This window comes from Bos taurus, chromosome 4 (assembly GCF_002263795.3).
Source record: "Bos taurus isolate L1 Dominette 01449 registration number 42190680 breed Hereford chromosome 4, ARS-UCD2.0, whole genome shotgun sequence".
Taxonomy (NCBI): Eukaryota; Metazoa; Chordata; class Mammalia; order Artiodactyla; family Bovidae; genus Bos; species Bos taurus.
The window spans coordinates 107950992-107974440 of NC_037331.1; the positions used below are offsets into that span (position 1 = coordinate 107950992).

At 38.7% G+C, this 23449-nt stretch overlaps 1 protein-coding gene across 3 annotated transcripts in view; it reads right to left on the reverse strand.

Moving 5' to 3' along the window:
• TPK1 (thiamin pyrophosphokinase 1) overlaps positions 1–23449 on the reverse strand; it is a 382700-nt gene that overhangs the window by 232545 nt on the left and 126706 nt on the right. For all 3 annotated transcript variants that reach the window (XM_024990934.2, NM_001080370.1, XM_005205899.3), the window contains exon 4: positions 4147–4216. In XM_024990934.2, coding sequence (XP_024846702.1) covers positions 4147–4216 — 70 coding nt within the window. The remainder of the gene's footprint in view (positions 1–4146; positions 4217–23449) is intronic.

A 23449-nucleotide genomic window follows, 5' to 3' on the forward strand; every position in this document is an offset into this window, starting at 1 on the left:
CATATACAGACTGAACATACCCTCAAATCAGAACCTATCAGCTCTCAGAGTAGAGGCAATCTTGTTACCCAAAATACACAGGCCATCAGTCAAAGTCACTCAAAACCTTAGGGAAGAGAGAACAGAACAACTGTAACCAAATATCCATTAACAAATATTTTTCGAGCGTCTAATACTCTCAGGAAATTTTCTAGGCACAAGGGAATTTACATTCATTGAGGTTACATTCACCAGAACAAGAAATATTAGTCATATTTTCTGAAGTCCAATGGCAGAACTCAATGGAACTCTTTGCTATGTAGGGAGATGTAACAGGTAATTTTTATTTTCTTCTTTCTGTTTCTCCCAACTCACTAATACACATTCAAATCATCATGCATTGCTTTCAACAGTAAACAAAAACATTTAGGGCTTATTTAAAAGAAAAACACCTTGTAAATGGAGAGAGGTAACCTTGATGAAAGTGAAAGAGGAGAGTGAAAAAGCTGGCTTAAAGCTCAACATTCAGAAAACTAAGATCATGGCATCTGGTCCCATCACTTCATGGGAAATAGATGGGGAAACAGTGCAAACAGTGTCAGACTTTAGTTTTTGGGGCTCCAAAAATCACTGCAGATGGTGACTGCAGCCATGACATTAAAAGACACTTACTCCTTGGAAGGAAAGTTATGACCAACCTAGTTAGCATATTAAAAAGCAGAGACATTACTTTGCAAACAAAGGTCTGTCTAGTCAAGGCTATGATTTTTCCAGTGGTCATGTGTGGATGTGAGAGTTGGACTATAAAGAAAGCTGAGCACTGAAGAATTGATGCTTTTGAACTGTGGTGTTGGAGAAGACTCTTGAGAGTCCCTTGGACTGCAAGGAGATCCAATCAGTCCATCCTAAAGGAGATCAGTCCTGGGTGTTCTTTGGAAGGACTGATGCTAAAGCTGAAACTCCAATACTTTGGCCATCTGATGCGAAGTGTTGACTCATTGGAAAAGACCAATGCTTGGAGGGACTGGGGGCAGGCGGAAAAGGGGACGACAGAGGATGAGACGATTGGGTGGCATCACCAACTCGATGGACTGAGTTTGGGTAAACTCTGGGAGTTGGTGATGGACAGGGAGGCCTGGCGTGCTGCGATTCATGGGGTGGCAAAGAGTTGGACACGACTGAGCAACTGAACTAAACTGAACTGCACCTTCAAAGTTGACACAAAGACAAACCTTTGTGAAAGATGCAGAAGGCTGAATGCATTCAGTACAGGATCAGACGTGAGGGTACCACTGAATTTCCCTCAGCACCATCCCTCTGCAAACCCTGCTCCTCTGCTACTGTCTACATTAAGTCTTCCTTCTTTCCATTCCTAATGTGTAAAGATCCCACTTTCTCTCCAATTAAAGATGATTCCCTACATATTCATGCTTTATTGCATAATTCTAAGGTATTATATTGTAGATTAGGACACTGAATAAATAAAAATCAAGAACAAGTGAAGCAGTGGTCCACATCCCTAACTTGGCTTTCCAAAACTCATGAATATTTCTTCTCTTTCCATTGTAAAGCTTTTCTGTTAAAAATACAGCTAACAGGAACCATGTTTAGTCAGCTACGTCCAATTAGTTTAACAGGTTAGGGTTTGGATTTAATGAGATTTATTCCAAGGCTTTAATTCCCACATGAAGCAGTTAGCCTCACTCATCTCCCTTTAAGGACTCTACCCTCACCCCAGCCAACCATGCCCCCAAGTTTCAGACGTGTACCACGGCAAACACATTATTATAACTCAGAAATCAACACCAAGTACATTTTCTTCTTAAACATCTTCATATACAGACACATAATTGTTAGATAAATCATATAAATCTTCTTGGAAGAGTTCCCTAAGGTTACTTATAAATGTGTTCAAAAGTACTGGAAATGATTCCTTTGAAATTTGGGCAAAAATAATGGCACTCATTCCCAAATTGGTGATGTGCGTTATTTTCAAATGAGAGTAAATACGTTGGATGTTATCTGTCTTACTAGTGTCCAGTTCCATCCAATAAAAGTAATCAGGACCGAAATCTATGTTTTTTCATAGGCATTCTAGACGGTTCTTATGCTCAAGGAAGACTGAAAACTGTGTCGATTCCTTTCACAGCTCTGCTTCATACAATTATATTCATAAGCTACACCCATCATTAGAGAAATGGCACTCGGTGCCAGATTGCTGGTCAGCAAAAGCACCTGTTCAAATCTTGCCTTCATGGCCATTATGCTCCTCACTGCAAAAACTGGCTGGACACTTCTTATAACACATACTTGAGTATTTTTTCACATCCTGCCCATGTCAGGTTGTAGGAAATACAGTCAAAGGAATCCACAAAGTTTAAAAATAAAGAAGCACAAGTCTATTCTCTATGTCTGTTTCTCCACTGTTGCCCTGTGAATAAATTCTTCAGTACCATTTTTCTAGATTCCATATATATGTGTTAGAATACGGTATGCATCTTTCTCTTTCTGACTCACATCACTCTATATAGTAGGTTCTAGGTTCATCCACCTCACTAGAACTGACTCAAATGTATTCCTTTTTATGGTTGAGTAATATTGCATTGTGTATATATATCACAACTTCTTTATCCATTCATCTGTCGATGGACATCCAGGTTGCTTCCATGTTCCAGCTATTGTAAATAGTGCTGCAATGAACAAGGGGATACATGCGGCTCTTTCAATGTTGGTTTCCTCAGGGTATATGCCCAGGAGTGGGTCATATGGTGGTTTTATTCCTAGTTTTATAAGGAATCTCCACACTGTCCTCCATATGTAAAATAGAGAGCCAACAGGAATTTGCTGTATGGCTCAGGAAACTCAAACAGGGGCTCTATATTACCCTAGAAATGTGAGATGGCGGGGAGATGGGAGGGAGTTTCAAAAGGGAAGGGATATATGTATACCTATGGCCAATCTATGCTGAGGTTTCACAGAAAACACAAAAATTCTGTAAAGCAATTATCCTTCAATAAAAAATAAATTCATTAAAAAAAAAAGTACAGACTTCTACTTCTAAGTCCTGGGGGTGTGATAATGTACAGGATTCTGACAATAGTTAACAATGCCACCTTTCATGTTTGAAAATTGTTGAAAATAAATCTTAAAAGTTCTTATCAAAAAAAAATAAATAAAAAGCACGACATGTTAATAATTTAAATTGCTTCCTAGGCTGTCACTGTGGCTATGTTTTTTGATTATACATCTACATATGTCCAATCTCAAAGAAAACATGCCTTTCTTCTATAAGCAACCAGGTGCTTTCAAAAAGCATCTCCATTAGAAATGTGAAGTAAAAATTTTGATGTCATAAAGATGTATTTTACCTCATTTCAAAATACGTGTATTTAATTCATACCCATGATATGCTGAATCATAATACTTTGATTTTTTACAGCAAGGAGGTGATTTCTCAAACTGTAAATATTCTAGTACATTTAGTAACACATGTGGAACTAAATTTCATAGCTAGTCTACTTATACCTACACTATAAATTGTCTTTGCCAAGAGGATGAACTAGACACATGTTGGCAGTGAGCTAGATTTAAATTGTGCTTTCATCAAACATATTCTCATGTCTAAAAATAGCTCACCATATCTAAAAATAGCTCACCATGCCAAAATCTGGAAAACCAGAGTGTACAGGTGACAAATCATTAAGAAATAAATTAGTTCTCTCTTAAAAGTGCATGTGTGCACAACTCAGAACTAAGTTAAATTATGCTGAGTTTTACTCAATACTATTATAAAAATCTTGCACCTTCTACAACAGGATTTTATATAAGATCAATTTGTATTCCTTTAAACTATTTGAATAAAAACTCAAGTTACCATTATTTTAGTCAATATCAAAAGTCCTCACATGTACTGATATTTGATAATGTTATTTTAAAAGACTTTTGAAATAGAATTTTTTTAAGAAGAGTATGATTGGCCTATTTCTATTAACAAATACAACTCAAAGCAAAGACTAATACAACATGGTTAAGCAGTTTGCTCTCTCTCTGAGGTGGTTTTCTGTAAGAATTTGAAGGAAAATGAACAACCACAATTTACTAAGAAAAAAATAAAACAAGCTCAAAAGCAGAACTGATGTAACAGACACTGGCTGAAAGAAAGCTTACCTCTCCCTCTCTCCTTCTGTGACGTCATATAAGTGGTTGGCACCTCCATCAGCACAGGCTCTTAAAAGAGCTTCAAAAAGAAAAAACAAAGAATCTTTCAATATAGGAAGCTCAGAGCAGCATTCTATCACACGATGAATGTTAAAACACTCAGACACACACACGGTCATGCTTCCCTCCACATTTCACATTCAGCCAACAATGTTGCTGGAACTAAAAACCATCGTACCCATCACACACACAAATAAGACAGAATTGCCTAAGACAAAGTACATTTCCTTTTTCCACCTTTTCCAATTCTTCCTATTAAATAAAGAGGAAGACATATATGATATCCTCAGCAACCCTTAAAGCTTGCTTTTTCTTCTTTTTAACAGAAGACAGGCCTTGGGCTCAAAGGCAAGAGGACATAGCTTATAACTTTCCTCCTTAATTTTATGAGTTTTTATAGAAAGTTTTTATTTACGGCAGATTTTAAGAGTTTCCATAGGGCTTGCCTGGTAGCTCAGTCAGTAAAGAATCTGCCTGCAGTACAGGAGACCTGGGTTCAATCCCTGGGTCAGGAAGATCCCCTGGAGAAGGAAATGGCAACCCACTCCAGTATCCTTGCCTGGAAAATTCTACGGACAGGGGAGCCTGGCAGGCTGCAGTCCATGGGGCTGCAAAGAGTTGGGCATGACTGAGCGACTTTCACTTTCAAGGGTTTCCATATTTTATTGTGATACAGAAGGTTCCTCTTAAAAATAAATCATAAGCATAACACGGTAAGTTTACTCTAAAATATGAAGTAACTAATAATCTAGATATGTGTGACTGTAAAAATAGAGGTGTTACAAAATTGACTGAAACTTGGAAAAAATCCTAAGATATCAAATAAAGCAAAAAAAGCCCAGCTGCCCCTCTAACTGGGACTTTTTATTGCTTGCCTTCTCATGTTTTTTCTGTGACATCACCCTAGGATTTGAAGTTACTGGTCAATCATTCCTTGAAATTGTTTTAATCCATGGTCTACTATCTCTGTTGTTACTTCTCTAATATCTAATTTTCCTAGAAATGTCAGTCTTAGCATCAATTCATCCCCTTTATTCTTTTCTTTAATAAAAAAATCTTTTACCTATTAATTTCAAATCAAACTTTTTATTTTAAATCCTGGGTGATACACGAGAGAATGTTGAGATGTCTAAAGAGGCTAATTCCTCACCCTGAACAAACCAAAGTCTTATTCCTGTTCCCACAAAGCTGTTAAAACCAATCACAAGGCCATAAAAATAAGCAAAGAGCATGGACACCAGCAGTTTCAGAAGAAATAAACTACAGTTGGCCCTCCAGATCCAAAGGTTTCTAATATACGGACTGCTCTTGGATCTGTGAAAGTGAAATCCGTGGATGCAGAGGGCCAACTGTATTCCTTTACCATTTCACATAAGTGACTTCAGCGTCTGTGGATTTTGGTATCTCAGGGGATCCAGCCTCTCACAGAAACCAAGAGACAGCTGTATTTTTTAGAGCTACCTCTTCATTGAATTACACTGATGAGATCACCTTCCCATTCTGCAAATTTAGCTATACACTTAAAAGAGTGTTTATATTCAGTCATATCTACCTCCAGATTTCTAGGTAATCACTGACAGGTGGGGTGAAAGGATAACGAACTGATCATATTGGCATGGTAAAGATCCCAGTGAATTTTCTGCTCATCCATGATATACATAAGATAGTTTTCTGGGTCCTACATTACACCAGAAATAAAACAGAGACCAAGTTGGGGGGAAAAAAGATATTCTTTTTTTGCTTCAGCTTCTTCATCTGTAAACTGTAATAGTATCACCTTCGACAGAGTCATTAAGCAATTAATGACAACTGTTTGTCATTATATAATGATATATCGTGCTCATCACAGTACTGGAGCATAGTAAGCATTCAACAAACATTAGTCCTCTTTCTCCACTCCTGTTAAAATGAAAATAAACACTAAAAAAGCATTGTGTTCCTAGAAAAGTCTAAGGTTCTTAAAAAGTGCAAAACAAAAATAAGAGGTTTTACAAACATATCTAAGAGAGATGTATCATTTTACCAATTAACCAACAACACACATTTCCCTTTAAAGAATGGGACTCAAATTCAAGTTATACCATAAACATAACTTGCAGAACATCATAAAATATTCTATTATTAATATCATATTAATTTAATTTAATATCATATTAAATATATATTAATATCATATTAAAATATGATATTCTAAATATCAAAAACTAAAATTTCAAAGACATCAAAAGCTAAATGGATAAAGAATCTCACACATAAAAGACTCAGCCAAACAAATGAACAGGGAGATGGGAAATACTGATAAATAGAAACAGATGGTAAAACTATCAGTAATTACCCTCAGAGTACATAAAACATTTCTCTGTAAACAAAATTTACACATCTATGGGATCTTTTTATGTAAAAATTGAGTCACTGAAGTAAAATTAAAATATAAAAGTAGTGGCCAAGGATTGTCAACAGTGACTTGTCAAGTTATTGCACTATATTATTTTGCAGAGATCAGATGAATTTAACATTTATACCTATTATGTGGCAGGCCCTAAACAGAACAGAAAGATGAATACCAGAAAGAACTAGCTCTCCAGACTCTCACTTTCGTGGAAAAAGGAGAAACAGAATTGCATACATGCATCGCACTGTAGATGCTGATGAGGGCCAGGACAGAAGGAACGCAACGCAATGCAACAGGGAGAGGAGAGATTAATTCAGTGGACAAATCTGTAACACTGTTATTATTAACTCTTGTTCAGTTAAAAATCAGTGTTACTTTTATTATCCAAAATTGTTTCCCCATGCCTATTATTTCTCATACCCTGATTTAAATTGGTATTTTTAGAGCAGTTAATTAAAAGAGAAACACCTAAGTCAGAGGAAGTAAATTTATACACATCTATTCCTGTTTTAAGGGCTTCCCAGGTGGCTCAATGGTAAAGAATCTGCCTGACAATGCAGGAAACGCCACTTAGATCCTTGGGTTGGGAAGATCCCCTGGAGAAGAAAATGGCAACCCACTCTAGTATTCTTGCCTGGGAAATCCCATGGACAGAGGAACCCGGTGGGCTACAGTCTGCGGGGTTGTGCAAAAAATCAAACATGACTGAGTGACTGAACAAACAAACAAAATTCCTGCTTTAAATGGCTTCATAAAATCTGTGGACCACTCTTTCGTTACCTAGAAGCTGGGATTGGGGTACAAGCCATCTGTAAGAAAAAAAATAAGTTCCAGTACCTCCTAAAGCTATTTTATTTTGTTATGAATAATGTTTATCAAAAAAAGATACTTAACCACTTTTAAATCTCACTTTTAAATCCAATTAAAGTATTTCCCATATACTTAAATAAAATGGCATTTGGAAAATAAAGTTTCACGCATGCATTACATAATGCTGGCAGGAATTTGTTGACAGCAACTTGAAACCTGAGTAAAGAAATATCACTATTAATGAAAGCAACCAACTTGAAAAAAAATAAGTAAAGAACTAAAAAAAGTAAAGGACATTCTCAAATAAGATATTTTTGATAAATCATGAGTCAGCCTCAAATATATACTCACTCCATCATCATTTAAATTATGCCAAGCTTTAATGAATAGAAGTTACTGCATGAGTTATTCTTAATGTAAAATTTTTATTGGCTTATACAGCAAAATTTTTGCAGATTTATCAAATACTACAACTTCAATGGTTGAATAGTTGTTTATTATGCATCAGTCTGATATGAGCTGAAGACTAACATACATTAAAATCTGTACATCAACTTTATATATTGGTATATATATTGGTATATATTGGTACTACCAGTAAGCATATTAAATACATCTTCAACATTTTTTTTTAACCTGGCATCATATAAATGACTGTTACTGACAAATACTGAAGAGTTTGACTCACAATCAGAGGCTAATCGGTTACTTCATTAATTTCTATTGAATAAAGTTGGACATAAATAATTTGATTTTCTGAAAAGCAGACTATTAAATTGGTTTCAAGTATTAAGATGGAAGAAAAAGTAAACTAAAGTGAAAGAAATATTTTTCAGTCTTAGCCATCTGAAAGATACATTTTGATTCCAGTCTAGATCACCTACTTATTAGTCTTATGACCGAACTACTCCCAAGTACACTGATTCTAATGCAAAATAAAGAGTATTATATATATTTTACCAAACTCACGAAATGTTTCAGGAACTGGAGAGACAACAAAGATAAAATGAGAAGGAAGTAACATGGGGAAACAAATTCTCTTACATGCTGTTGATAAAATTATAATTTTGAGAGACAGTTTGGCAGATTTATAAAAATTTAAACGTGCACAACCTTTGATCCAGAAATTCTATGTAGTCTCTATAAAACTTGCCCAAATTCACAGGACATATAGACAAAGATAGTCACTGTGATATTATGTGTAATCCTGAAAAAACTGCCAGCAAACTTAAATATCAGCAGTTGAATATTGGTAAAATATATCAAGACTCTTGTACAGAACCATATATTTTTTTAAAGTAGCTCATATGTATTTATATGGTACTTCTGCAGAAGACAGGGTTAAGGTAAAGATTTATTTTTTGCATAACTAATTTTCATCAAGGTAACCCCACTCTTGCACTCTCTACCTATAAGTGGCATTAAATCTTACCCAGATTTGGCACATGGCTCAATCCATGATGTTATATACCCTGCCCAGAGAGACTGATTCAGAGACAGAGATGTGATCCAATCAAAGGTAATGAATCCTAAGGAGACCTCCCGGGTTCTCTTTTCTGCTGTCGCCACCTGAGAGACTGGATGGAAGAAGTTTGGCTCTGTGATGGACTATCACGTCAGCACAGAGAATAGAGCCAATATACGAAGGCAAGGCTAAGAAACAAGAGTGCTGTCTGAGTCCCTGTAGTCCTGCTGCTGCTGCTGCTGCTGCTGCTAATTCACGTCAGTCATGTCTGACTCTGTGTGACCCCATAGATGGCAGCCCACCAGGCTCCCCCATCCCTGGGATTCTCCAGGCAAGAACACTAGAGTGGGTTGCCATTTCCTTCTCCAATGCATGAAAGTGAAAAGTGAAAGTGAAGTCGCTCAGTCGTGTCCAACTGCTGGCGACCCCATGGACTGCAGCCCACCAGGCTCCTCCATCCATGGGATTTGCCAGGCAAGAGTACTGGAGTCGGGTGCCATTGCCTTCTCCGCCCTGTAGTCCTAGCAATAGCCTATTTGACTGCATGAGCTAATAAATCCCCCTTTTTCGGCTCAGCCCAGTTTGAGCTGGGTTCTCTGTCATTTGAAACTAAAGGAGCCTTAACTAATCCAAATATTAATTTCTACTTCAAAGACACATAATCTTCCTATTGGTTGGAGAATACGACATTATGTCTCAAGTCTGTACTGGATCAAGGTCTTAAGAGGAAGTAAATATTTTTGTAGGTAGCTGGCTTATTATTTGTACACACTCTCACCTGCAAAGCCTCAACTATGATCCAGATCAGTCAGTTCATGGTTAACAGATGGACTACCATGCTTTCCCTATTGAGAGGTTATTTCATGGGGGGAAAACTTTCATTCAAAGCCTTCCATGGAAATCTGTGCTCTCTGAAAGAGACAGCAACAATGTACTTCACTCACAGGAGTACCAAAGTGCATAATTAATTGCTGTTTAGATAACTCTTTCGTAGTTTTAGATGAAAGGTTTAATTTACAGTATATTTATGTGCAATTATTAAAAGAGCTCACATTATTTATAATATCCCACAAATAGTGAGTGGAACACTCTTTAAATTTTAGTCAAGTCAGTAACACAGAATTATCCTTATTTCAAATAAAAAGCAAATGGTATTTATACTGAACATCTCCGTGCAGAGTGCTGTGCTAGTCCTAATGGGCTGGTTCATGTCATGTAATGAAATTTTTTTATTATCTTTAAGTAAATGCTGCTGTGTAAATTCTATTATCCTTTCTCTCTGCCACCTTCTGCTTCCTCCTCTCCTAGTTATGCGCTATGGAGATAAAGTATGATATTTAGTCATCTTTGATGCTATTTATAAAGTCTATAATCAGGTACCTCTTTAACACTTAGTGACACCAAATATCTCACTACTAAGAAAACTTAATAATAGCCAAACATCAAACTGTTTATCCTAAAGTGGCACAGGGAAATTTTCCTCAAAGATGAGTAAAGCTCATAAAGTGTAAAAACTACAAAGAGGGAAGTGGTGCAGAAAAACAGGGTCTTGTAAATGAAGCCAGCATATGCAGGTCTGTCCAAAGGTGAGTTGTTGGGAATGATTAAGGGTGCGTGCCTTCTCCATCATTAAATTTCTACTAAAGACTAGCCATTCTGTAAGGACAAGACAGCAAATATGCATACTCAATCTACAGGAAATAAGGAAACATAACAGACCTTTGTTGGTATTGGTTAAAATACAGGGCTGCTCAACCTTGCTACTAAGGCTGTGCCTTACAGCTTGTGGGATCTTAGTTCCCCAACCAGGGACTGAACCCGTGCCCTGGGCAGTGAAAGCCCCAACTCCTAACTACTGGACTGCCAGCGAATTCCCTGTGTCTTTGTTGTGAGGGGTTGTCCAGTACATTGTAAGATATTCAGCAGTGTCTGTGCCCTTACCCACTAGATGCCAGTAGTACCCGGGTTGTGACAACCAAAAATCCACAGACAATGGAAAATATCCCCTAGCTGGCAAAAATCACTCCCAATGCCCAAACTGGAAGACCACTTACAGTTCTTCAGGATGCCCGGGATCCCATCACATCCAGCTGTAAGGCAGATTGCTCATCACTATTCTTAAAAATTTCAACTTAAAAACATGACTATCACCCAGAAGCTACATTCATCCTAGCTACCAATGTCTGGAGAATTAACAAAGCAACTTATGTCCTAGCTCAACTGCCTTCCAATTCATCCCAGATGCAAACTATGCAAACCTACCATCTTATCCTCTCTTTTAGACTCTCTGAATCTTCAGTAAGACCTCTTCTACCAACTGTACATATTAATACCTATACTATTCTAGGCAATCTTCCAGCAAAAATCCATACCCTCTCTATTTGCGCCTCCTATTTATTTGAGACTCCATTACTAAATTATTTGCCACTGGTGAGAACAGTCAGATCCTTCTGACTGTGTGCTGGGTGGCTCACTTCCTCCCCCATATCAGATGAGAAACCACCATCAGAGATGTAACTGCCAGACGGCGTGAGAATGACGGCTTCTATTGGCTCAGTTCGTTTTGTAATGCTGGTAAAGTGGCACTGACAAAATAACGAGATGTGGCAGATTTCTATGAATGAGCAAAAATAATTAAGCGCCTAGAACTACCGAGAAGAGCTGGAATAAAAGAAAATAGTAATGATGGTGGCTGGTTCACCTGGCAAAAGTAAAGGCTTTTAAACGAAACTGATGCAAATGTGTACCCTAATGGGAGAAGACCCAAGATACCGAGCCAGTCTCCCTCCTCTGCCTGTTCATTTAGCGCCAGAATTCCTTCTCCTCTCCTTTTTTAATGGATCAGTGGTATTAGATCTCAGAACTTATATCAAGTCATATTTCAATTGAGAGATTTATTTCTGCATCAATAGTGAAAAGGCATCAAAATCAGATATTTGTCACACAAATAAGAAATACATGTATCTTATTTTGTAGAAATAGAATACCTTGTCAGTTCATACCTGTACCTTTCCAAGTACCTCTGACATCTTCAGAATAGTTTAACACAATTTACTACATGACAGTTTCTAGCAAACAAACTGATTCTTTTAAACAAAAAATCATTAACTCTACATGGTAATAATAATAGAATAATTTCATCAATTGGGCCTTAATACAAAATAACTAGAAACTGAGAAGTGCATATTTTTACTACCAACTAACAAGAATTTCATATATGTTAATTTCATAATTAACTACGCTCCTTTTCTAACTGAGCACAATCAAGCTAATTCTTCTTCCTAGTTAGGGGAAAAAAAAGTGTGTGTGGGAGGACTGTTTGATGGCTATGAGTAAGAGTAGAGGGAGAAGAAATAGGGATAGTATTTCTAGAATAGATGAAAAGAAGAAGAATCATTGGGCTCCTGTTAAAAGCAAGAGATAATTACCCAACAATTCATTTTGGGCCTCCTTTAGGCCAAGAGTTATAACCAGGTGGAACAAAGGACAATTAAAGAGCTTCAAGGGGCTGAATAAATGCCTTACTATGCCATTTCTTAGTTTGTAAGTTTTATCTGAGAACATTCTTAGAGATAAATTAGTCTTACTCTTTAAAACATGACTTATCAGGGCATGAAAAAGCTCATTTTTTTAAATAATTAAAAGAAGGCCAGTTGCTCTGGAGTTTAGGCAGATAAGGGAATAGCTTTAAGAGATAAAACTGAGAGGCAGTCAAGGACCATATTAAGCAGGTCATGGTGCTGAACAGAGTTTAAGTATAAAAGGAAGCCACGATGGGTTTTCAGTTTGAGAGTGTTCTATTCTGACTTAAGTGTTAAAGAGCTTCCTTCCTTTTAAGTTGAGAACAGATTAGAAGGAGACAAGAGTGGAAGTGATGACTTTAGGAGACTAGAGGTGACCAGCAGAGATGGTTGCTTAGATGAGATTTGCAGCACTTAAAGCAGAGACACTTGGGTGTACTTCAAGATATATCTGGCAGCTGGAAGCGACTGGACTGGCGAGAGACCTAGATGTGGAGGGTAATGCTAAAGGAGTCAGAGATGACTCAACTTCCTGTCTTAAGCAACAGACAAACATGTTTACAACTTTTTAGTATTCCCTATACTGTTGTTTTGTCCAATGCTTGACCACATTCCGTAAAATATTTCTTGCTGTTCTTGGCCTTGTATCATCTTTCACAGTTTTACTGTTCCATTGATATTATACCCTATGGACTTGCCTACATTCTCCTTACAATGAGACACGTAAAGCTTTTAAATTTTTTTTTATTTTATTTTTAATTGGAGGATAATTACAATACTATGATCGTTTCTGCCATATAGCAACATGAAGCAGCCATAGGTATACATATGTTCCTCCTTCCCACCTCCTTCCCCATCCTACCCTCTAGGTTGTAACAGAGCACCAGCTTTGGGTTCCCTGCATCATGAGACATGTAAAATTTTGAATAGCTCTTCTCCCACTGTTCTCTACATTGTATTTGCCGAAAGGTGTCTCTGTACAGTGGAAATATTTTTTAATACTAATCGTAGTTAACAATTGAAAGCGTTATCAAAAAAAGTTTAATAAAAGTTGAAAACACAAAGTTTGTAGGAGAGACATGTTATTAGTAAGTGTTCACAGCAGTTTTATTGTTTGGGCTTGGGTATGTTTGGGTTTCTTTGTTTGTTTTCATTACTCCTAAATCAAAGGAAACAGGAAAACAAAACATTAAAAAGGACCTTAGATAACTGGTTATATAAAATAACTTCTAGCGAAGAAGCCCCAGTTTGAAAATGCAGAAGCAACTGCTATGGCAAACACCAAACGAAAAACCTAAAACAGATCAGTTTTTCCTGTGTTCCCCCTGCCCCCGCCAAAGACTTGCATGAACGTTACAAGAAATGTATTTTTAGAAAATTCTTAAAAGGAAAACAGAGGCACAGAGATGGTAAATAAGCACAAGACAATGTGTTAAACTCCACTGGGAAACTCAAAACCACAAGGTAACACTGCATCCTTATGAAATGGCTGAAATAAAATACAGTAATTTTATATCAAATATTGGCAAGGAAACAAACTGGATTATTTATACATTGCAATGGACAGAGGGGAGAAGGCAATGGCACCCCACTCCAGTACTCTTGCCTGGAAAATCCCATGGATGGAGGAGCCTGGTGGGCTGCAGTCCATGGGGTTGCTAAGAGTCGGATACGACTGAGCGACTTCACTTTCACTTTTCACTTTCATGCATTGGAGAAGGAAATGGCAAGCCACTCCAGTGTTCTTGCCTGGAGAATCCCAGGGATGGGGGAGCCTGGTGGGCTGCCGTCTATGGGGTCACACAGAGTCGGACACGACTGAAGCGACTTAGCATGGACAGAGGAGCCTGGCGGGCTACAGTCCTTGGGGTGGCAAAAGAGTCGAACACACCTCAGCAACTAAACAACAACAAATCGGTGCTTTACTCTGACATAATTAACCTTACAACAACTCAAAAGGCTTGTATTTTATTTCTTATTTCACAGACAAGGAAATAAGTTCAAAGTCACAAAGTTATTTGCCCCAAGTTACATAAATTCTGTTGTGGGCTCGAGTGAGAACTTGAATTTAGAAAATAAGAGTTTTCACTTGTGTGCTAGGTAGTTAGAACTAGAATTATTGTAACAGTGGAGCCAGAATCAGAACCCAGGTTCACCTGGCAATGGAGCACACATTATCTGCTCCACCAGAAGGCCTCCGCTGGGCATCTAAGCTGGTGCGGTAAGGCAAAGTGACATATGAAGCCACACGAGCTTAGAGCACAAAGAACCTCAAATACAAACTTCCCCAGAAATAACAATGCACATACTTTTCCAATGCCATAAAGTACACGGTGAGAGCTGCACAGATGTTCACACCTGCTGATCCATGAACCCATTCACACACCTAGCTTAAGGTCCTACTGAAAGAAAATGAACAACAGGCTGAGAAGATTCCTAAGAGGCCTTTTAAACATCAGCGTCACCTGTACTGGTCTTAGCATACTGGAGGGAACTCTGTGCCTTCTGCGCCATTAGGGCCCAATCAGGAGACACCGTGCAGGGATTCAAACAGAGAAAGAAACAGGTAAGAGCAACGCCAATGTGGGAAAATTAATAACGGGGACAGGAGTACTGGGGGTGGGAGTGCTGAATACAGAGGAGCAGACCTAGGAAGCAGACAGACTAGAGAGAGGGCCATGGTGGGAAACCCTCCCTCTGAAGCACCGGGGGTGGAGGCGGGGGGAGAGACACCACACTCAGCGAGGTGGCCTTGGGATGTGCTGTGAAGCCACCTGATACGGTCCAGGACACTGGAATCCAGAAGAGAAGCCCCTTCATCCAGAGATCCTTTCCCACACCCTCTGCGGACACAGCTGAACATCACATTTGCTGCAAATGAGAAATGCTTACATGGCCGGGCTCCACGACCACAGAACAGATCATGAAGCATGGATTCAGAGCTTGGAGAAAATAAATTAGTAATTTCTCCGAAAAAAAAAAAAAGTAGGGTTGGCCAAAAAGTTCATCTGGGTTTTAACATTGGACAGTATGGAAAACTCAAACTTTTTGGCCAACCCAATATGTATTGTTCTTTCCCCTTCTGACAGTGAATGCTTCTTTATTCAACCGCACAGTTCCCAGCTGTTTCTGTATCCTGAAATGTCTAAAGTTTCCTTTTAAGTGTTACTCTCTCCTAGCCATCCCCCAAGCCTCAAGCCACAGACAGGCATTCCGTAAGTGCTTGTGGACCTTAACTGAAATACACCACAGCTGACACGTCTTTGAAAGCCTTAAGCTAATTCTAGGTTTTAAAAATACTTTTTTTAATCTTAACTCACAAGGGTACTGTGTGGCCCTAAGTTTATTAGGCATTTTCCTGAAGGAATCTGGATTGAAATTCTAGCCTGAAATACAGAACAAAGTAAATTCAGTTATAACATGCACTTTTGTATTTGTATACATCAAAAGGATATTTCTCCACCTGTGTATCCTCTTCCAGCAAAGAGCTGAAATAATTCATATGAAGTATACCAAGAAAGAAAAATATCCCGGGCATGTTTAACCCTAAATTTTCAGTTCCAAAAAAACTGACTACAGACCTCCTGAATGTATAAAACAGAAATTGAGAACAATTAAAAATATATCAAAGAATAAAGAATAACACCCCTGTGACCTCCATCTAGAATTGCCAATTATTATCATTCAGTGCTCTGTATTAAAAAAAAAAAAAAAAACAACTACAGAGGTTTATATTCACCTGAGTGCTCTTTGAAGACTCAACCTGTTCCCACACCCCTGACCAGCAGTACACACTATTCTAGAGATAGAGCTTACCTTTAGAGTCTTGAGGTTCACTTGTTTTTTTTCCCCCCAACTTTTGTATAGCAATATGCAGCAATGAGAAATACCTAACACTGTGTATACTGTGTGACATTTTTTATTTTAAGAGAAAAAAAAAAAAAAACACAGGTGTTCCAAAGCTTGCTTTCCTCATTCAACCTTGAATATTTGATGGCTTTCCATCTGGAAATACAAGTCTAGTTCACTAGATGCATTTAATTCCTGTCATTTAATTCCTGTACAGAGTTAATGAGTGTGTCAAAAATATTTATCTGATCTCTTAAGACAGACAGGTAGGCGGTTTGCATGTTTTTAATTTTTAAAAATGCCACAATTATCATTTAATGCTTCCTTGCATACATATGAAACCTTTTCTCAATGGTATATACCTAAATAATCACTGGGTCACAGAAAACGGACATTATTTATTTAGTACATTGTAATGAACTGCTATCCACACTGTACCGACTTATACAACTGAAACAATCTTATCAATTTTTAAGCAGCACACTGAAACCACATCCCAGCCTCCTGGTATCAGAGAGGGGCACACGGCCCTGACTGCAGTACTGCGCAGGAGCACAGTGTACACCCGCACACCAGGAGCACCAGCAGACGGGAGAGGTGCTGTCAGCTACGCTGGATCAGGGAACCGCAGCTGGAAAGTACATCCTGGATGAGACTGGCCACTCTTTGCCTTTCCTCTCCTATTGCCTCCTGCAACAAGTCCTTGGCAATTTAACTCTTCAACTCCCACCCCACCGTCCTTCCACAGGACGGAACGCAGGATCCTTCCAGACTCTGGGTTCTCTTTCCAAACAATGTATCTTAGTTCTCTTGACAGGAGGCACTGATATCATTACGGATCCGGCATTAACCTACACCTTTCCGTATATTTTACTCACTCATTCATTCATTCGGAGGCACAGACTGAATGAGCACCAACAGCAGCAAGAAACACAGCAAAACCCTCCCACGATTCCCACTCTCACAGACGCCACAGTCTAGAGCCAGGCCGTGCAGTACAGCGGCCAGCGGCCACGCGCGGTGCGAGCATCTAAAACGCAGTGTCTCCACTGAGATGTGCTGTCAGTGCAAGAAACACTGCAGTCTGAAGACTGAATACAAAAAGAATATACAATCTACTATTAACAGTTTTCACATTGGTTCTATGTTGAAATGATAACACTCTGAATATACTGGATTAAATAAGAGAGTATTACAATTAGCTTTTGCTATTTCTTTTTACTTTTTTAAAGTGGTTACAACAAGATTTAAATTTACATTTGTGACTCCCATGATATGGGGATATGGTAACCAAAACAAAATCTACCTTACGTGCTGCATATATGAAACTGTTATCCCCAGAGGAAGAATGTTGAAGAGCATTTTACAATCTTGGGGGGTTTTTTTGGTACAATTTGGTTTTTTTGTACAACTGCTTTTGCACAGGTCTTGACTGATATCTACATGATGACAGTAAGATTTTCATATTACAGTGATTTTTAAAATTTATTTTATTTTTAATTGGAGGATCGTTACAATACTGTGATGGGTTCTGCCATATATTACAGGGAATTTTAAAATCTATAATATTACAGCTTTTCTCTACTCTGGAGCCTACAGGTGACATTTAATTGTTTTTAACTATGAAATGAAAGAGATGCAAAATTAGAATTTTGATCCACTTACCAAGGGAACGATATAGTATGTCACACAAAGACAAGAATTCCTTTTATTAATTCTGTCTTATCTCAAACACCAAGGATCACTGAGAAGCACTTTTACTCATGAGTAAAAATAAGAACAAGAAAAAAGTCAATGGAAATAAACGAAGAGCAAAAAGAAGAACAGATTTGCTGTTGGATGATAGCTTTTAACAGGACCTAAAAACAAATTAATTTCAACAGCTGGAAATTACACTCAGCTCATGTTTAAAGAAATGTTGCTGCTGCTGTTTGCAAACAGAATGAATGGAGAGCAGCTTGCAAGCATGAAGGATAAAAATAAATATTTCATTATGCAAAATATGTTTCATTGTTGTGTTTGTAAATTTGAAACAATTACAAGTACTGCATGGGGTGAATGCTGTTAATTATTTTCACCGACTGGCAGGTAGTGTTTTGTTTTGCTTCCTTTTTTGGGCTGCAGTGCATTTGAAAGGAACTTTTGGTACTTGGTGATAGAAATTAAAATAACTATCTCCTTTCCTATCAAAGTACAGAACCATGAACATCCGCCTACCCCCCCCCCACCCCGCCATATCTTTGATCCTTGGAACATAAAAAGCAACACTAAGTTGCTTTTTTCAATAATATTTTTTTCAATAATAAAAGGAAACCAATGCCTCCCAGACGGGGGATGGGATGACAGGCAAATAAAAGTTACTCCTATTCTTTTTAAAAGATGTATTCAAGCTTGCTTTAATAATTCATAAGATATACCACCTCATAAATGCACAAAGAAGTACAATATAGCCAGGAGAAATGAACTCAGATGGAACTATTGATCCCTACAATATTTTTAATAAATGCAATACCATGGTGTGCCCTCAAAACAAACAATCCTCTCAGCACAGCGATGCCCCGCTTGTTCACAGTTAAACCCATCTCGGAAACCCAACCAGAGCCAGTGAAATCCAGTCCTCAAGGAAATCCAGTCCTCAAGGAAAATAACTAACGATCAGGAGCGAAGTCACCAAGCAATGCAAGGAAGAGTACAAAGAAACAAGCATCCAGACCCTAAAGAGTACTCTGAGGAAGGCTTCTGTCAGCCAACTAGCTTTGCTGAGAGATTTAAACAAAAAACGACAACCGGCTCTAAGACAGCAGGGTAAGGAAGTCTCTGTCCTTTCTCTCTCCCAAGACAACAGTAGAATAAAAAGAAATGGAAATTCCATCTTAGATAAAACACAAAAACTTATCACCCAATCACAGTGTATGTGAAAAGACTGCCAAGGGCAATGAAAGTCAAGTAGGGGTATAGAAAGGTGCTGAGAGGAGGTCTTCCACTAAAGATTCGGATACAAAATCAGTGAAAGAAACCCCGTCCCTGAGACAAGGTAGAGAAGGCTGAACTGTGAACAGTATCCTAGCTTCTGCTGGAATGGCAGCAACACAAAAAGGTTAAACACTCTCAACTACACAATCCTGTGTCATAAAGTGCTTTACTATGAACAAGGAAGAACCTCTGCTATCGGGACTTCCCTGGCGGTCCAGCGGTTAAAACTCTCTGCTGCCGATGCAGGAGACGTGGGTTCGATCCCTGGTCAGAGAACTAAGATTCCACATGCTGCAGGATAGGGCCAAAAAACAAAACAAAAAAATCTCATGAAGCAGGTATCATGTTGCTCATGCAAAGAAAAAAAAAGGGGAACGGATATAAGATCTGGGGAAATGCTCTTTCTTGACCTACATATGTGCTCAATTGCTTCAGTCATGTCCAACTCTTTGCAAGCCCATGGACCACCAGGCTCCTCTGTCCATTGGATTGTCTAGGCAAGAGTACTGGAGTGGGTTGCCTACACTTCAGAGAAAAAAAAAAAACAACAAAAGAACTGCTACCCCTGCTCTCCCAGCCCCCACATAAACCAGTTTCAAATCAGGGGTTGGGAGTGGGGAAGGGGCAGGGCTTGATTCATTCAAAGATTAATAAAAAGAAACTAGCACAGGATGTAGAAGAGACCAAGAAGTTACAGGAAACAGAGGGAAAGAGAGAAAGATAGGAAGGATGAAGAAAAGGATAGGCAGTGACTAGAAAAACAGACGAGGAAACCTCACCAGAAAAAATGCTGCTGCCAAGCAGATGAAAATCATGACAAGAAACACCACTACAACTAAAATAACTTAAGAGTGAAAATATCCAAAGACTCGATACAGAGCTTTAGAAAGATATGACAAAATCACAGAACAAGACAATTTCCGAACCTAAAGAGTTTGTCAAAAATCAAGTCTTAAATAAAAAGTTGAAGTAGAATGAATATGCAAGACAAGATGGAGACATAAACAAAAAGAAACAAATTAATAATGAATTAGAAAAGACTGACAAGAAAAAGAAATGAAAGATTCCTTTTTTAAAAAAAGTTTCACATGTTTAACTGCTTTCCCAAGAAGAATACAAGACGAATTAAAACTAAGTTTTCCAAACTAGAGGAAGATGCCAGCCTGTAGACTGAGAGGACACGTACATGGCTGGGAAAGACAATACAGGATGGTAACACTGAGTCAACCTAGATAGCATATTCAAAAGCAGAGACATTACTTTGTCAACAAAGGTCCATCTAGTCAAGGCTATGGTTTTTCCTGTGGTCATGTATGGATGTGAGAGTTGGACTGTGAAGAAGGCTGAGCGCCAAAGAATTGATGCTTTTGAACTGTGGTGTTGGAGAAGACTCTTGAGAGTCCCTTGGACTGCAAGGAGATCCAACCAGTCCATTCTGAAGGAGATCAGCCCTGGGATTTCTTTGGAAGGAATGATGCTAAAGCTGAAACTCCAGTACTTTGCCACCTCATGCGAAGAGTTGACTCATTGGAAAAGACTCTGATGCTGGGAGGGATTGGGGGCAGGAGGAGAAGGGGACGACAGAGGATGAGATGGCTGGATGGCATCACTGACTCGATGGACGTGAGTCTGAGTGAACTCCAGGAGTTGGTGATGGACAGGGAGGGCTGGCGTGCTGCGATTCATGGGGCTGCAGAGAGTCGGACACGACTGAGCAACTGAACTGAACACTGAGTCCAGTCAGTGAATATCGCTGCTACTTAACAAGTCTAGGATTCTTTGGCAGGGGTTGGGAAATCAAGGAGCCTCAGACTTCTCTCAGAAAACATTCAACATACTTGAAACGATCTTTCCAAGTGTTGGTCACTCAGTCATGTCCGACTCTTTGTGACCCCATGGACTGTAGCCCTCCAGGCTCCTCTGTCCATGGGATTCTCCCGGCAAGAATACTAGAGTGCGTTGCTATTCCCTTCTCCAGGTTATCTTCCCAATCCTGGGATCAAATCTGGGTCTCCTGCCTTACAGGCAGATTCTTCACTGGCTGAGCCGCCAGGGAAGCCCTGATCTCTTCAAGATCCCTAGTAAATCGAAGGACATCCAGTCAAACTGCTGTTTAAGTTTAAAGAAATAAATACCTATCTTCAAATATTTTGAAACTCAAGTTTCATTCCTATAGAGTTTCTTGAAGGAAAATAAAAATCTATTTCAGGAAAAATCTCAGGTTACAAAAAATACACGGAAACACTGGGCCACCCTGCCCCCGGTCACCTTAGAAAGTCTTTGCTGCCCCCTCTGCCTGAAGAACCCCTACCACTCCCCTTTGGGACATATGCCCGCCTGCCTCTCCCCACCTCACATACCAAGCTCCTTCTTTCCTGCCATCAACATTTAGCTCAAGCATTAGATTTTCCTTAAAATCTTTTCTGATGCCACATATCTGGACTGGTTTCCCTTCTCCTTCTTTAATAAATTACCCAACCGTATGCTACAAATAACAAACCTGAAATAAATTCACTCTAAAGGACTGAAAGTGGGCAGCGGCGTACCTTGCAAGTGAAAGGAAAAGGAAAGCAGGTGGTCATGTATCAGCGGTGGAAGAGTGCATCCCCCTTCTCAATCCAAGACAATAAAGGACATGGGAAAATACACAACAATAGGGCATAATGAAGCAAAGTATATCAAACACTCTAATCAGAAAACACATCTTTTCCAGGGTCCATAGAAATTGACAAAAACTAACTATATATCCAAACCACAAAGAAAATGCCATGAAAATTCCGAATAAGAAAAATAGGACAAATAACATTGTATGATCATAATCCAATAAAAATATGAATTAATTATAAAATAGAAAAAACAAAAACCTGAGAGCTGAAAATTTTTTAGTCCTTAAATCAAAAGGAAGAATGAGGCAGGAGATGCTTATAGTAAAACGATCTAAATATTGGAGGGGGAAGGGGACAAGAAAAATCTTTATACACTAATGTGACTATTTAAAAAGGATCAAAAGATATGGTGACGAACAAATGAATGCAATGTTTATTTCTAGTTAAGAACTACTAAACCAGACCTAAAATCATTTTTAGCAGCAAACATTCAGGGTTCAAAAAACTGACTTTGCTCCAGGCAACATAGTTAAGATACTGCAGAACTGGGATTCAAATCCCATGTCATCTGGTGCCATATTCACCGTGCTTTGTTCCCCTACGTAAATTTTTCATACGGTCAATTAATTTACTAAGCTCAAGTACATAGTATAGTTCACTGAGACCCAAGATACAATTAACAGAAAGAAATAGCAGTGTTATAAATACCATCAGGAAACGGGTGGGGAGAAGCGTCTACTAATTACAGTATGACACAATGCTTTATTTTCACTAAGAGTCTGTTTTGCTTATTTAAAAAGGTCTTTGAAACTAGACTTTAACATAATCACTCATGTGCCTAAAATTAAAAGAGTAAAACAAAGAGGATGTGACTTTGCAAAAAAAAACCCACAGAATTATTTCATGAATTCTTCTAAGAATATGGTCTTCACAAATACAAGGAATTTTTTTTTTTTTATTGTACAATGGCTACGTAACTACCTTGTAAGCGACTGCCTTCCCACTTAAATCTTTCTGAATAAAGTCGCTATTCTTTGCCCCAACTACTTTCTCGACTGACTGGCCTGGTGTATGGCAAGCGGTATGAGCTTGAGGTAGGTAACACATTTGTTTTCCTTCTCCCTGGTTCTCTCTTCAGCTTTTCTTACTTATTATTTCCTCTTCTTCCCCTTCTTCTTACAAATGACAACATTTTCCAGTGGAAGAAAATTTAAAGCTTGCTTGCTTGTTGAAAAAGTTGCTACTTTAAAATCATTTTTAAAGAGGTTTATCTGGTCTCAGAACCTTCTCCTTTCCTGACTTTTGGATAAGGAGAACTGGAGATGGAGGGTGGGGAGGACCACTAAGCACTCACACCCCTTAGGAGCAGCAGCCCATCTTCAGAGGAACAGCGCGGTGACCGTGACAACTTCAGCGAGAGGATGCTGCCGCTCCCTCTTGGTCCTGCTTTAAGAAGCTAAAGGCATATGCACTGGCTCAGTGATTAGAAGCAAACAAACAGGGAGAAGAAAAAAAGTCTTCAAAATAGACAAAGGAATGTGTATTATAATAAAAACCCAGTGGTCACTTAGAGCCGTCCAGGTGTACGACATATTCAACAGTTTCCCAGGCGTCCCTAGTGGTAAAGAGCCTGCCT